Source organism: Petromyzon marinus, chromosome 19 (genome assembly GCF_048934315.1).
Source record: "Petromyzon marinus isolate PM22_M1 ecotype Great Lakes invasive population chromosome 19, UKy_Petmar_22M1.pri1.0, whole genome shotgun sequence".
NCBI lineage: Eukaryota > Metazoa > Chordata > Hyperoartia > Petromyzontiformes > Petromyzontidae > Petromyzon > Petromyzon marinus.
The window spans coordinates 11,878,134-11,894,678 of NC_133685.1; the positions used below are offsets into that span (position 1 = coordinate 11,878,134).

The following is a 16,545-nucleotide window of genomic DNA, read 5'->3' on the forward strand; positions in this document are numbered from 1 at the left end:
ATACTTTTGAGGGGGGGGGGGGGGAAGGTAAACCTGAAGCACACTGCCTCACTGAATCGGGACCCCGTGATGGCCTGTATGGGAAATGAGATGGCGCGTGTATTATAATAAGGCAGCATCATCATCGCGAGCAGTGCAGTCATAGTACAGTGCTTCTTCGGGACGCATACAGGGATTTCGCGGTCAATCGTGGATGGTCAAGCCACAGGTGTGCGGTCGGTGAACTTTCTACCTCCATAAATTTGGTGCGAATCGATTCGTCAATCGATGAATCTATGGATGTTTGCTTTCATTCATTGATTTATCAAGATTTGCATGACATTTGCATGTTATTTGCATGAATAATGAAACACTTTACACGCACGTGGAGCTCAACGCCTGAATTTTAATGGAACCGGACGCGAGGGCAAAGTGGTACGGGATTGATGGCACGGTAATCGTGATCGTCATCATCACCGCGTCACGCTGGGTGTACAATTTGGTTTCCTGCTCTTTTGAGGTCATTTTTTGCCTGGTGCACCACCACTTAAAAACTGATGTTAAATCGATTAGTTATTTAAAAAGATGGATGAAAAAATGATGTTGTATGAATCACCTAAGCACTGCTTTTAGTGCCATTTCTATTTTGGGAACTCAACATTTTAATCCAAAACACCAATTTTGAGCAACTTTCAATCGTCATTATCGCTGCCCTTGTTTGCGCAAATTGCAGTTCACTCTGCAGTCACACCTCAATGTGTTCGCGCTTGGCTTTAAACAAAGCATTTGATTGATTTATTGACCCGATCCTGTGTACTTGCAACCGCCATAATAACCACACAAGATGCACAGTTTATCTTTCGTCTGTGCGGGTCGTACGGGTATCAGGCCTTCGGCTGCCGTTCTTCCTCGAGAAAGATTAAAATCCACCTATGTCAGAGATAATAAGTGTCCACAACTCTGACCGACAAGCTCCCAACACGTCAATTCACTGTTGCTACTTTATGCACGTGGTTGTGTAGACTCGTAACGGTGCTTCAGAAGCTCAATATGTCGTGGTTTAAGTAAATTATGCATACTTACATCGCGCTTGAATAAGAATGCTACAACCAAAACCAAGGGAGTTTTAAACAAAAGTGGTTTTCCGGCTATGTTTATGTGCGTTCACGTCGTTTGGCTGTGAGCGCAGACCTCTGAGGCATGTTATTGGCGTAGCAACAACTTTGTAATCTGTCGTATGGAAGGAAGCGATGGGTGAGGTTTGATGGCATCACTGGTTGTGGTCATTATGACCTCTGGGCAGTATTTGCCGTGCAAAAAATATGATGCCCTGAATGCTGAGGGAGGCGGTATTGCAGCGTGGTAGAGGAAGTGTTGCGGAAATTGTTTTGGAAGAATATAAGTTGGCATGAGCAAGAGTTAACTCAGTCTTGAAACGCATCAGTGAGAAAGAGATAGATGGGCATGGTGGTAATGCGTGCCTTCCAAAGACCCGAAGCCCAGCTTCCAGCTTTACTTTACATCATCAATGACAGTCAATGTCTGTACCTGTCAGTAGCCTTACTAATTCAGTACCTTCTGTAGTTTTGCCGACAAACTATTTCTGTATTGGGTATATGCTGGCAGCCAAGCGTGCTTGCTGCTGGGGCTCTGTCCGCTACCTTGTGTTGCCCGGCCAGCCATAATAATGGGTGCTCGTGGACAACTCTTGCTCGGCTGCCTGAGCAGGGCTAACAAGGTGAGGCGGCGGGGGGCATTATCTTTCGAGGTGGAGGGAGTAAAGAGAGACGTGTCTGAACATTTCCATTCTTGCATGCCTATCCCAGCGGCAAGCACACAGTCTTCATGTACGTGCGCATTTACAATTACCGTGTGCTGGTTCACTTGTGCAGTGGCCTAGCCATCGGGTGTGCAGGCGGTGTAACTGCACCAGGGCCCACGGGCTTGAGGATCCCGGGCATTGGGCTACGATAGAGGGGGAGAAATAAGATGGGGTGGCCGGGGTTGGGGGGCAGGGGGACCAGTTTCCTTCATTGCATCAGTGTCCATCCAACATCATGATGCATCACTGCACATGTGAATGAGTTGATGCTGTGCAGGGGCGTACAGAGTGTTGTAGGATGGGACATTTGTGAATTTAAGGTTGAGATGCGGTTTTGATTGCTTCAGACCTGAAGTTTAAACCTAAATCTGCCACTGAAGAGGGGAAAAAATGTGCACGGTTCTTTTTTCAATTCTCGTCTTTAATGACGACACAAAACACCCTGAATTGGTATTTTTACTGAATTCAGCTTAACCCAGTACAAAAAATGCCAAAAAATTATTATTTGTCTTCGACAGAAACATGCACAAGCCTCCGTTTATTAAATATGCCTTGTAAACAGCTGGTAAAAAAAAACCCTGAGTAAATGTATTTCGATTCTTGAGTGATTATGATATCCTGAGGTGTCGCCTGCCGGATTGTTGCGTCTCTGCTGTCATTGGACGATTGTATCAGTCTAATACTTTACTTCGACGCTGTTTAGCGACTGCGCGTAGCATAATTGTGTTGAAAGAAAGTATTGTGCCGCTGCAGTTGAAACTCGCACAGAACAGAGCGAGTAGCCGTAAGCTTCCACCCACATACAGCCCACACCCACAGGTTAAATAGCCTGAGATGTCATTAAGGGGTGGGTCTTTCTGGGGTTTTTTCTTGCTTCTCTCCCTCGTCTTAAACAGGCAAGGAGCGAAAACCAGTTCTGCTGCTCCGACAACAAGGAAGTCATTAATGGGATCTATTTATTTTTTTAGACGTTTCTACATGAGACTAGTTATACCGAGCCCTGCCAGGAGTGCGGGTAGGATGCGAGTGTGCGTCTGAGCGTGCGAGCTGTGTACGTGATGGTGCTTGCTGCTCCTCCGCTGACCAAGTTGTGCGATTTCTGTCTCTCTCCCGTTCCGCAGCTCGACAGATGACTCTTTTCACTGGCGAACGTCGGGTAAGAGAGCCTCGTGCGCACGCACGCCACGGGCTTTATGTTACTATACAACACACGCACGCACACGACGGGCACTTCTACGTTTTTGTAATACTAAGCGTGCGTTTTGTTTACTTCATACGTAGGTCTTAACGATCGATATTTTACGATTCGTAAAATGGTGGGAGGTTTTTTGGTCGGCTCAAGTAAAAATATGCGTCGTAAAGCATCCTCCACCCCACACAGCCAATTTGTAAACATGTCACTTGAATCAAACGCGCCATCTGTATTACTGCTTCAGCACACTACCGGCGTTGCTGTTGGAGTGTAATCTCACAACGTTCAAATGAATAACGACACCTCGCTGGAGATTACATTCGGCCTCGTTAGGTTGTTAGCAGGAGCTCAGATCTCAACCTGATGATGCTGGATGTAATCTCAAGCGAAACGTTGTAGCCGTTTAAATGTTGTGAGAGGGCTGTCCAACAGCAACACTGGTGGTGCTGCTGAATCATTAATAGATTTGGCTAAATTTTGATTCACGTGACACTTCTATTAGTTGGCTGTGTCGTGCACTTTGTATAAAGCCCCTAAGGCAATCATAGGTGGATATTTAGAATTCATGGTGTTTCAAACCTTGTAAATGCACAGTCAAGTGAAGTTCACTTGTTTCATCAGGCGAGAGCTCGAGACCAGGATGAGTCTCATTTGCAAGCGTCAGCGCCAGCGTTGCAAATTCAGTAATTTTAGAAGCGTTCAAATTGTCAGGTATTATATTGGCGGGAAGGTGCAACTGTATGTGTTTTGGATGAATGGTGCCGATGTGTCGGCCAGGGCTGTGCAATGTGAAGTTTTGCTTGGGTTGTGACACGTCGCCGCGTTTGCACAGACGGAACAGGCGCCATCACACATTAGCGTGAGGTTTATCCATGTGGGGCGCAGCAGTGATGTGGTGGTTCATGCCCTTTGCTATGAACTCGGGAGACCCGAGTTCGATTCCTAACCATGGCTAACATCAGTGGCGAGTGGTATCTAACTTCATCCGTCTTGGACCCTTAACGCAATAAATGAATGTTGGACTTCTTTTTCACTGTATGTAGACAATTATGCTAATCCGAGGTGCGGGGGAAGGACAACAATTATTTGCGCAACAAATACCCCTATAATCAACAAGCCATGAGGAGGCCTTCATCCAGCAGTTGATTGACAGAGTTCCAAAGTACATATTTTTTAAATATCCTGGAAGTAATTAAACGTCAGTATGGCGCTTTTCTGTCCATTTGGGCAAAGTCTAGCCGCAGCAAAGTGTAAAATTCTAGTACTCGCACTGTCCCACGCCACCCCCTTTCCATATTCACCGAACTGCAACCTCGACCACATTCACCTTTATTCTCCATTAAAGTGCAATTTAAGTCATTATACATTGCACACATCTGGCGGTTGTCAACGAAACAAGTAGCATGGTAGGGTGCGAGGGGTGATTATGAAACCCTAGTCTTTAGGGGTGACTGTCACATTCCTTGCTCTAGCCTTTATTATCGCCATACCTTTGCCCATCTCTGCTCAAACCCTTCCCTCACTGTACCTTTCTTACCCATTGTCTGCCTCGGCATGAAACATCCAACTTCCCTCTTGCTCTCGATTTGTCCTTGCCGACTCGCCTGTTATATTTATTTGTCTGTCCACGTGAGAAGGTGTTTGTTCCCTTTGTTGTCACTGCGTGTCTGGAAGTTGCGATGTGTTCTTTTTATTGTTTGACGTTTTCTGTCCGTTTGTCACTTGCTCTGTTTTTCCTCCTCGCGCGACTCTTGTTTCCATCTCTGCATCTGCGGCTTGTAATATTATTCAGTATAAACCCCAATAATTCCCACCCTTCACCCGTGTTATGATATGCATTGTGATGGTGACCCCCCGACCTTTAACAAAGCAATCCCAGCCAAAACGCCGTCACTGTTCTCTCCCGGAAAACGGAATCTGGGCCGATCAGAGACTTCAAGAGCCATCTCGGCCACACAATAACAGTGTCTGTGAGCATCTGGGACCTTGATCCTTCACCTCTTGGCCTGGAAAGCAATTGCCGGTACAATATTGAGCCTGTGAGCCATCCTTTTAAATTCCGCCGAGATTTGCGGAGTGCGTTGAGAGGTGTCATGAGTGAGCCTTCCACCTCAACTCTGAATGGATACGGGCAGTGACTGAATACTTTTGGGGACTTAGCTCAACAAATATTCCACCTGCTTAAGAAATCACTGAGGAAATAACCAGTTATCTCCGTAGCCAAAGAACCCGACTAACCAACTTGCGAATCCAATTACTTAACATCGCCAAACTAACATAACAATACTGTACATGCAGCGTACCACCGAACTATTTAAACAAAAATTGGTGTACACAGATTAGAACTTGTGTTCATTTCTTCCAGAGAGCAATGGGCCTAAATGTGCGAGCTTCTCAGTGGCATTGCTGTGACGAATTTGATCGAAGCTTCTCAGACTCAAGTGCTTAGGGCACAGCGGTACCGCAGCTTTATATTTTTGACCGAACGCCATGTCCATTGTATGAAAGCTTAATTCACATTCAGAGGGAGAAAACTGGTAAAATAATAATTTTAGCTAATTAGTATTCATGCCATTCTCATTGCGATGAATTTTGCGCATTTGGACTGTGGCCAAAGTGCTCGAAGTGTGAAACTTTGCAATGAGCAGCGCAAACGGGACTACCCCTGGGCCACGTCGCCTCCGCAGGGAAGGAGGGAAAGCAAAGACTGTAGAGGAGAGAGCGACGATTTTGTTTGAACAACACCCCCTGTGTGTGTGTCTTAAGGGATGGTGGAGTGCCCAGTTGTAGTCGATGTTTTAACGAGGCGTTTAACAATTATCCAGCCACCCTCTGATACCCTCTCCTGCCCTCCCCCCCATCGTCAGCCCTATTGATTTGATGCATTGTCGTGATTCGAGGACATCCATTTGATTTAGGAATCGGTTCTCTTTTATATTCCAGGTGAATAGCACCTCTGGTGGCTGCAGGTTACATACAACAATCGGGCATGATTTGTGAGTTTCATGTCCGATTGATGGACCATTGCATGAGTTAGATGTCTAGTTTTAATATTGCACGAGTTCTTTGTTTGTTATTACAGACTTACCCGATACGCAATGTCTTTAATGTTCCCATTGTATCATCGGGCTGTATTTAAATGAAAGTAACACAAACACTTTATGGTAATTATGTAAAGTGTTAATCTCCCATGCTTATAGGAGGTGCACTGTAGGTGGCATTATGCCAAATCAGGTGCTGCTCTTAAATGAGACAATAAACACAAGTTCTGTCTTGTGTGGACATCACATATTTTATGGCGTAAGAGCAGGAGTTACCCCCCCCCCCCCCCGTATTGTGCCCACATTTCATCCCACGAGAAGCAGTGTTTGTCTCTCTTGTGGTCCCACTAGATCTAAGAGCACTTGAAATGACCTTTGTGTCTGTGGAAAGGGAAAATAAATCCTCTCCATGCAGCCTTACACTTGGATTATGGCCTCATAATGGAAGAAACTTTAGGGCTCAGATGTAAGCTGCTTTTCACGATGCTTGTCCAGTCCCAATTGTTTCATTCACACAGGTGAAACAGTGGCTTCCACAAACCCCATTAGCTCGTGAACACATTTAACCAATAACGCAAGCTCCATATGAGCTTTGTAAATATCCTTGGCATAACAAAAACACAATAAAATAGATAAATAGTAAATATTTTATCGCGTTTTCACGTAATTTTGTTCCCACTAAACAGGCTCCTTTGCCACTAACATCATTTAACCTAGCAGCAGTTTGTTTTAAACAGGCCTGACTGTGCTGCTGAGATTTAGAAGGTTAAAAACCAGGCCAGATGTTTTTTGCTTGAAAAAAAGTTGCCGTAGAACATTGATCGAGAAAGCGCCATCATAACCTGACAGACAAAAAAAATGCAATTTATTTTATGTGGTGAAGAGAGGGATTTCCAGTCTGTTCATTATTTGGTAATTGAAAGAGGGTTAGATGAAAGAGAGACGCCGGGTGGTTGTGTTATATTGACGCGGGCATATGATTGGTAAAAGCAAGGGTCCCCATCATCAGTCAAAAAAATATCCTGAAGCAGAAGATTAGTGCTGGATGGATTCAGTCACATTGCAAATGTGAATTGTAACTTTGATAGTTACCTGTGTATTTATGGTTCAATGTTAATGTGCAATTTTATTGAGGGACTCCTACTGTGTGGTATTGTCTTGGTGAAGTCTGGGACTGTTTTGTTGTTTTTGCTGCCTTGCCCAATCTTGATAAATCGCACTTATATATATTTAAAAAAAATTATATTTAGTGAATTGCTTACCATTTTCACTCCTTCATTTGTAATGTTTACATTGGTAACTTTCTGACGCACCCATGCTGGACATCAGTGAAAAAGAGCCTCGCATCTCATCGGATTCCTCCTGCAGCCTAAATAAAGAATCTGCCGTGAATTCCGACCACCCAGCGTGGGCTGGGAAGCGCATCACTCAGTCCTCTCCCCATGCCAGCCTCCCCCCCCCACCCCCCGGTCTTCCAGCTCATGGTTTGTTCTGCCACGAATGCTGAAGGTTGAACAGAATGCATCACTCCTTTCATATCTGGTGATATAAATAGAATGAGAAGAAAGGAGAAAGAAAACAGGTGTTCTTAAAAAAGAGTCGGCCCACTTATTTGTGCAGGGTACGTGCTGTGATAGGGAATCCGGTACGGGACTGTGCCATGTGCTTTGGGCCACAGTGACCCTGTGGTATAAATTTCTTTGTAGATAGTGATGCAACCTAAACACACTGTTTTGTACACGTATCTGTACGTGACATGAAACTATGCATAACACACCTTCACGCCGATATTATTAACCCTTTTGATTTAAAGCTTTTGTGACTGCAGTAATTCATATTCTTAGTTTTTTCGGTAAAGTCACGTTGAAGAGAAACAACAAAATAACAAAATATATATAAAACAATAAAAAATTCTCACGACGTTTTGACCATAACTCAAACGGTCATCATCAGAATATTTTGTTGTTTCTCTTCAACGTGACTTTACCGAAAAAACTAAGAATATTATTAACCCTGTCATGTTATTTTTTGGATGTACCAGACTCCATGGCACTAACACACAAGACGTTAGCTTGAGCATGGAACCACAGCCAGAAAACTCGTGTGAATAAATATTGGCATACGCGATGGTGGCATTGTATTGTGGTAAAAATGTGACTTAGGGAGGTTGGTGAGCAAAATTAATTTATAGCAAGTCAGATTCCCATTGATGTGATTTACACTTTTGGGCTTGCCGTTGCCTTCTGTATAAGCTAAGCGGAACTACTTCCATTCAGTGCAACATAGATTATAGTTCTTTGGTTCTTTCGGTAAAGTCACGTAGAATGAGAATAAATAATAAAATAACGCAGCAATATTCTGTTGCGTTATTTTATTATTTATTCTCATTCTACGTGACTTTACCGAAAGAACCAAATAAGATGAATCCTTGCAGTCACGAAAGCTTTAAATCGAAATAGATTATAGTTGTTTTATAACGATGCCAACGTCGTAAAATTACGTCGTAAAATGCCACCGGCACAGCTTTTGACAAATCATAACGCCCTCGATGTTTATGCATAGTCGTCGTTCACCAGAAATGACCTGTGCCTGCTTGGTCGCTGCTATTCCGTTTGTGGATGAATGGACCGTAGCTTTCTCTAAAAGGGACCTCTAGTCAATCGTATGCACGTATCCTTAGTCACCTTGGTTTTTCCTTCACTCAGTGAAACTTGCTCAGGGGGAAAAAAGACAAAGTAAAAACCAGAAATCAATGGGGTGAAGCCTTTTAATCAGTTTTCTTCAGCGGGACATTTTTTTTTAGGTGAGTGTCCATGCATGTATGCTTCCCTTAACTATTTATATATCCAGATATATCTGACTGTTTAACAGTGTTTTCTTTTTTTAGATATTACTACCTCACCTAGTATACAAGAGGTCGTGGGTTCGATCCCGACCCTGACACCTGTATATTTTTGGAGTTTGCATGTCCTCACTGTGGTCACTTGGATTTTGCTCCGATCTTTCGGTTTTTCCTTCCAAGTTTAGAATCATCTATTTGGCTCTTTGGAAACAATATAATGCAGCACAGAGGGTCGGTCAAAACACAATTAACGCATGTTCTGGCTGATTACGTTATTTCAAAGATTGCTAAATTCTAGGTTAAGAGTGATAGAGTACAGATCACAGCCACATATATAGACAGCTAAATTTAAGAGAGAGAGGAAACACAGAGAGATGGAGAAGCACATCAAATTGAACAAGATTTAGTAAAATTTGGAAACAATATAATGCACCACAGAGGGTCGGTCAAAACACAATTAACGCATGGTCTGGCTGATTACGTTATTTCAAAGATTGCTAAATTATAGGTTAAGAGTGATATAGTGCAGAACACAGACATATATACAGCTAAATTTAAGAGAGAGGGGAAACACAGACCCTCTGTGCTGCATTATATTGTTTCCAAATTTTACTAAATCTTGTTTCAATTTAATGTGCTTCTCCATCTCTCTGTGTTTCCTCTCTTAAATTTAGCTCTTCTATACCTGATGATGATTGCTTGCGTTGAAATCGAAACGTCGTATGTATACTATTATGTAATTGTATTATTATTTCTTATTTATACGTGACTTTACCGAAAAAAACAAAGAGTAATTCCTGCAGTCACGAAAGCACCAAATCAAATTTATTTGGCTATCGTTTGTGACCGGGTCACATCTGAAAGAGAGCTTTATACAGGCCCATTGCGCCTTACCTGGTTTAATAAATAATGTTTTCAGTTTAGTTTCAATTTCCGTACGAATAGTCCATTAGCTGTTCGGCCCCGTTTCATGGGCATCTTGTGACGGTACAGATGTTATGCTCTATATAGGTAACACACATTATCTCGAGAACAGTATTCAGGAAAAATGTTTGTTATTGCCAGTGTTTTCACATTCTACCACAAGCGCTTGTGAAAAAGAGAACAGCAAACCAAACACGAATGCTGAAAACATCAACCAAATATAATGTAATTTGACACGAAGTGAAAAATATCACAAAAGATGATGTATGACATAAAATAAATGCAAGAGCAAGCTGCGCATAATGATTTAGACATCACCACAAGTAGTCTTTGGAAATAATTGACACCTTAGATAAGTCAGTTCCCATGTTTCAGCAGTATTGTTATTTACAAACTTAAATATGTGGGCAGAATACATTTGGAGGTATTGTTAAGTGTTAAGCAACTATTTTTCTCTCAGTTGGGAATGTCCTTTCAATTGGACATAATAAAGCAAATTGCTTCCTTGGGTGAAAATATGCACACTTGAAAAGACCAACAATATGTATTTATATACCATGTATATATGTGCAGCATTATATGTTTTATGTATTTGAGTGATTACTGGAGCTTAGAATCCAGAGGTTTATTAAATCCTCACCATCTCTCTCCGTCCAACATAATCAATGGGTACACTCTCGTCATTTGGTGGGGAAAAGTGTAGGTGCTGCCACCTCTTCCAAAACTCTGGCCAGCATGGCAGAGTTAGGCCTTTGGAGGAGGCCTTTAGGGGAGGCTCTAAAGCCTCCTCTAGTGAAGGCCCTCCCACCAGCAGTTGCAGGGTTGCACCTCTATCGTTTACTTTTCTGAGGATAAGGCCCGGATTCCTTGAGCCCACCACGTTAGAGACCTGGGTTTGAAGTATCAAGTCAGCACCCCGGGTTAAAACGGTTCTCGTGGTCCGTGGGTATGATGGTCATATTATGTTTATTGGGGGATTTCTTTGCTCTGAGGGTTGAGTTTTCAAAGGCAGATATGGAGCAAAACATCAAAGCATCTGCAGTGCCCAAGAATGGTCTCTAGCAGTTAAGTATAATGGTCATTTAAAAAGATATTGGGAAAAGCCCCACAGTGTGTCCTTCCAAGGCTGTTCCCAATTGTAGTTGCCGGGCATTGAAGTGAAATACTGCATTGTTATTATGGTTTACTCGGGCTTACTATCAGTGGGCATAAATTAGATATAATTGGTGTGGGGGAAAAAAATCCCATAAACAACATTCCATCTGAAGCGTTACATATGAATTCATGTTTTTATGCTTAATGTTTTATTTATTTACTGCGTTTTGGTTAGCAGGTCAGAGGCAGCACGGATACTCTGTTGCCCATTCTTGCAGAAAGTACATTTTATGTTGAATGGAGCCGCATGTCATGCAATGAAGCTCGGTGCAATGTTTCACTCTTAAGTGCCCCACTAAAAGCATTGAAGAGTGAGGTTAAACACAGTGACACTCGCGTGTTAACATGCATTACATGGGAAGGAATAAATGGAGGAGTCGGCACATTCGCATCTGGTTATGCCGCATGTCATTTGCGTCGATGCATTGTTCGTCCAGTGTACTCATTTGCATGCAATTAATCATTCGTTTTTTTTAAGTTGGTGTCTGAATGGCTGTCACTCCGGTAATGTAAAGGACATATAACACTATACCAGCGGATACGAGGTGTGATTCCTCGTCATGACAGATAACAGGCTTTGAATTAAATTTGATTGAGCGCAATTGACTGCCCACCCTTTATTGGAACTCTTACTACTCCAGGGAGACACTAGCAACCGTGTGTGGTACTGGGTCTCACCTGCCCAAACTGTGTCAAGCTCAGCCTTAATGGAGGCCACTGATAAAACAACGCCTGACCTGAGCCACAGTTAATGCTTGGGCACAAGGTGCCTGTTGTTTGAGTTTTGCCCATGTGTGTATGTGTGTAACTCAGTGCGTGTGTATGTCTGCGGTAGTGTAGCGGTTAGCACGCTGCGCTACGAACCTGGTGACCCGAGTTCGATTCCTGCTCACGGCCAACATCGGTGACTATTATTTGAACCGGTCCTGGGCCTCCTCCCCTACGTCGACTCGGCCTCAAACGAGTACCCAGTGCGGTGTGTAAACATCGCCACTTGGGAGGCAAAAGCGGTCGGGCGTGGTGCTGGCCACCCACCCTCTCGTGTACCGTTCCAGCCTTCATAGGTGCTCGCTAACAGCACTTGCCCCAACAGTGTGTTAAGGCTAAACGGGGGATCTTTGTGTGTGTCACTATGTCCATGCGTGTACTTGTATGTGCCTGTATGGCCGTGGGTGTGTGTGTGTGAGAAGCTGAGGGGTTAACGTGCTGCACCATGATACTGGACACGTGAGTTTGATTCCCCCGCCATGTTTAAAATCTATTTTGAGCACTGTTATGAACCAGTCCTGGATCTTGAGACTTTTAACGTGTACCGGGCATGGTGTGTATACATCGACACTGAGGAGATGAAAGCATTGTTCTGTCCATCCTGTCCCCTCATGTGCCACGTAGGCCTTTTACAGGTGCCCGCTAACAACACCTGTCCCAGTAATTTGGAAAAGCTACATGGGTGGTCCTTTTCTCGTGTGTTATAAATGCAGACGGAGCGACTGGGGAGCTGAGCGAGGATGAGGGTCGGGTAAGCGTGGGCTCGGAGCTGGTCGACTCCTGCCTCCGTGCCCTGCAGGAGAGGGGTCTCTTCGAGGGGCCTGATCCTTTGCACAGTGAGTGGTACCTCCCCCCCCCCCCCCCCCCGTGGGATTCTGTATTTTCAAATTGTGTCTGTGGGTGAAAAGTGCACTTGGCTATAAGCCCGGCGACCTGAGTTCAATCCCTGCTCAGCACTCGTCCCTAACAGTCTGTAAGGCTGTACGGGGGAGCTTTGCTTTTTGTGTATGTGTGCTAGTCAAAGATGAAGATCACCTTGATGGCCATACAAACCGTTGTAAGAAGTATTGTTGGAAAGCCGCCTGTTAAGGCTGGAACGGTACATACATTTAGATTGAAAACTAATTTCTTTTGAACTGCTTTTTGTGTTCGTTTGTTGTCCTTCCCCCGCACCTCCGATTACGTACAGTGCGAAAGAAGTTAAACATACAGTAAACACAGAGTCGGCGTGGCCACATTCCCACTCAGCTGTCTTTGCCCAGTGCTGATGTTTTTATTTTCCCCTGCATGTAGATGATCGGACCTTATGTGTACGTATATCTTTGATCTCCTTCATCCACACATTATCTACAGATATAAAATATTTTTCAAATGGAAATCGTTGATCTTCAGTTGTGACGTGTAAATTTCTCCCACATTCTGTGCTTACATCATCACAATGAACAAATTCCCACTTTACATTCTAGCAAACAAAGGGCAGATGTTTCTGCTTGAAAGTTACGTTGGTGGCACATGGGAAACTATTTAGCGCAAGATATCTCGAACAGCGAGGATGTGTAAATGTGGACACAAAAACACAAATGATAAAAAATACCTAATAATTATGACATGGCCTTATGGTAACACGTTCACCGCTTGTTGCAGAGGTTCACAGTTCGAATCTAGTGGCCACTCTGGTTATTACTGCAGGTGTGTAAAAACAAAACTGAACGTTATAGATCCCGTGATGTCATTCGCAAGAGTAGGCTATTGTCGGCTGGCATCATGCTCCAAATTCTGAAAAGTTAACCTGCAAAGTACTCAATGGGAATGCACACAGAAATCACCGCCCCATACTGCAAAACACTTGGCAGGAAAAAGAGTCCATAGATTCAGTGAGGCTCTCTTGGGTAAACATTAAACTACAAATAATACCATTAATGATATATATTTTTTTAAATGAAGAAAACAAACACTTATCTCCATAGTGTTTGTACTCCGACCTCTTCTTAGACGTCTGGCCAGCATGGAAGAACAGGCCAGATGCCCACGAGAAGTGCTGTCTAGAGCTCCCTCTAGTGGGGAGACCCTTGGACCAGCAGTGGCACGAGCAAACATGTCCAAGGGCTGGCAGCCCGTACATTACGACGACCAACTCTCCGTAATTTGTTTCCCTCTCCGGTAGAAGGAGCGGTGTCATCCAAGTTGAACTCGTCTCCGGACAGCTGCTACCAGGAGACGGGCAGCTACCAGACGAGCAGCCACACGGGGGCCCAGTCACTCTCCCAGACGCTGGCGGGGGGTGGCTTCCAGGCGGGGGCGGGCGCGCAAGCGACAGCCGCGCCCGAGGACAGCGGCTCGCGCACCATGCTGACGCGCAGCCTGTCCGCTCAGCAGCACCAGCCACAGCAGCAGCAGAATGTGTACACGCAGCAGCAGCAGCAGCAGCAACGTGGCGATCGCGCGCACGCTTACACACAGGCACGTGTCACATCCACGTACACACGAGCGTGATAACCACGCCATTCTGCTTCGTTGTCCCGCTGGTGATATTTCTACAATGCGGGCCCCTCGCTTTTGTGTTTGTCATCCAGTGACAATGACCCAGCGGTGGAATCACCAGATAATTTAATGTGGTTCTTGTAGGGTTCCGTTTGGAGAAAGGGATAATGGGGACATAACTGCCTCTGTCTATAATAGCAAAGTGATATTTATTTTGTGAGGGGCAGCCGGAGGCAAAGCATTTTTTATACACCTCTCTTTCCTACGCTGTGCATGTCCCTTGCGCCAAGCACCGCATGTAGAAAGCTGAAATTGTCACCCAGGTGTTCCCGTTAGCTAGTCGGCACTTCTTTACCTGTAGAGGTCTTCATAACTATAATAAGACCCCATCTCTATTCGTCATATTTTATTGTAATGGCTTTAGCTTTGTGAGGAATTTGTTTTTATATAATTAGCAGGGAGTTTAAGTTCTTAAAAAGAAAATGTCAAGTAAGATAATTTGAGTAATTCATACATTTAAAACAATAACAAGGCGGTGTAAATTATTATTTTTACTTTTGGACTTTTTACTTTTGTAATTGTAAAAAGAAAACCTTCAGTTTAAAGCGAGGACTACTTTTGCATATTTAAAAAAAAAAATGTAACGTTTTGTTTTGTTCAGCTTATGCGGATGTACGACCTGAAGACGCGTGGCAACGCCGAGCGAGACTACGAGACCTTCGCCCCCAAGCGCTCCGCGTCACTGCCCCCCAACCGAGAGCCTCCGTACGGCACCGTCATTGGGACGCACCACGGAACGGGGCACAGCCACGGCGGGATGCCCCGTTCGGCGCACACACTGGTGCACGTGCCGTACGGATCGCCAGGCCCCGGCGGGGCCAGCCCCGCTCAGCGAGCCGACATGTACGTTGGCAAACGAGCGGCCGCTCCCTCAGCCGGATCGGGAAACTACTACTGGCTGTCGTACCGGAACACCCGCTCGGCAGCACCGATGGCGGTGGGCTCGCCAAACCACGCATCTCCCGCGTCGAGCGCCGCCTCCCCGCTCGCGGGCCCTGCCGCAGCTTACTCCCGGTCATCATCGCAGTCGCCGCCGCTGCTGGGCGGCTACGGGAACTCGGTGGCTTCTAGCGGTGGCGCGCCGCCGTCGGGATCGGTCATGACGCATCACCACCACCATCACCACCACCAGCAGCAGGTCCAGCAGCAGCAGCAGCAGCTGGCCAGGTCATCCTCTCCATCGTCGCAGGCGTCGCCAGCGAAGCGGACACCGGGAGGCTCGGACCGGCAGAGCCCCGAGCGGGTGGACCGGCAGAGGCCTGGAAGCCTGTCCGGTGAGCGACGAGCACCAGCATAGTGCCTATGCCAAAAAAGACGTGTTTTTCATATTGCCTCGTAGCTAGACATGTAGGATACTCCCATGGTGCAATGGGTAGCATACTGAACTTGCAGCATTATAAATGCGTGGTGGGATAAAGTAGCAGGTACTTTCACCTCTTCCAAGATCTCTGACCGTCATGGATGAGTTTGTCAAAATACCATTTTACAGGGGGGTGACTGTGGAGTTTCCATTAGTGAAGGGCGCTTCTGCCAGCAGTGACGCAAATAAGAAATTGCAGAGCTGCACCTTTACCCTTTAATCTTTACTCGACTTGGTGACAATTCAACTCCTTCCCTCCATATGCAATGATTTAATAAATGGTCACAGTTTAGGTTTATGACTCAATCCAATAACCTATAACTTTTCATTTCATTTGTATTGTTCCTCATGATTTTCTGACTCACCAGTACAGTTTTGTTTGTCCCATTAGTCAGTTTAAATAAACATTATGAATTTGATCAAGATTCTGATTTGCATTATTTTTCACGTCATAGCATTTTAATCGATCCCAATTAATCTTCAATATATGCAGCTTGACTGAAAGAATCAATATTTATCGATGAACTGATGCATTGTTACATGTCTGAATGGTGCAATGATAGGAATCAAACAGTCAATGCAGTACATTGGGGGAGAGGTAGTGTGGTGGTTAGCGTCCTGTGCTACAAGTGACCGATTGCCACTCACAGCCAAAGTCGGTAATGAATATGTGAATCGATTCTGGGCCTTCCCTAGGTCAACTCGGCCTTAAATGAGTACCCGGTGCACTGTGTTAACATCAGCACTGGGGAGACAAAGGTGGCCGGGCGTGGTGCTGGCTACACACACACACACCCTTCTCTGCCGTACCGGCAACACTTAGCCCAATAGTCCCTTCCAGTTATATGGGGAGGGTTTGGGGGGTGGTTGTTGTCTTCATCTTTGACGTGTGTGTGTGTGTGTGCGCTTGCCTATGGCCCG

General features: G+C 45.0%; 1 protein-coding gene across 11 annotated transcripts in view; it reads left to right on the top strand.

The window, feature by feature from the left end:
* LOC116943713 (catenin delta-2-like) overlaps positions 1 to 16,545 on the top strand; it is a 273,044-nt gene that overhangs the window by 119,424 nt on the left and 137,075 nt on the right. For 10 of the 11 annotated variants that reach the window (XM_076067973.1, XM_076067972.1, XM_032956807.2 and 7 more), the window contains 4 exons: positions 2,923 to 2,957; positions 12,437 to 12,559; positions 13,888 to 14,183; positions 14,866 to 15,538. In XM_076067973.1, the coding sequence (XP_075924088.1) occupies positions 2,923 to 2,957; positions 12,437 to 12,559; positions 13,888 to 14,183; positions 14,866 to 15,538 (1,127 nt within the window). The remainder of the gene's footprint in view (positions 1 to 2,922; positions 2,958 to 12,436; positions 12,560 to 13,887; positions 14,184 to 14,865; positions 15,539 to 16,545) is intronic. The other variant, XM_032956809.2, reaches the window with a different exon arrangement.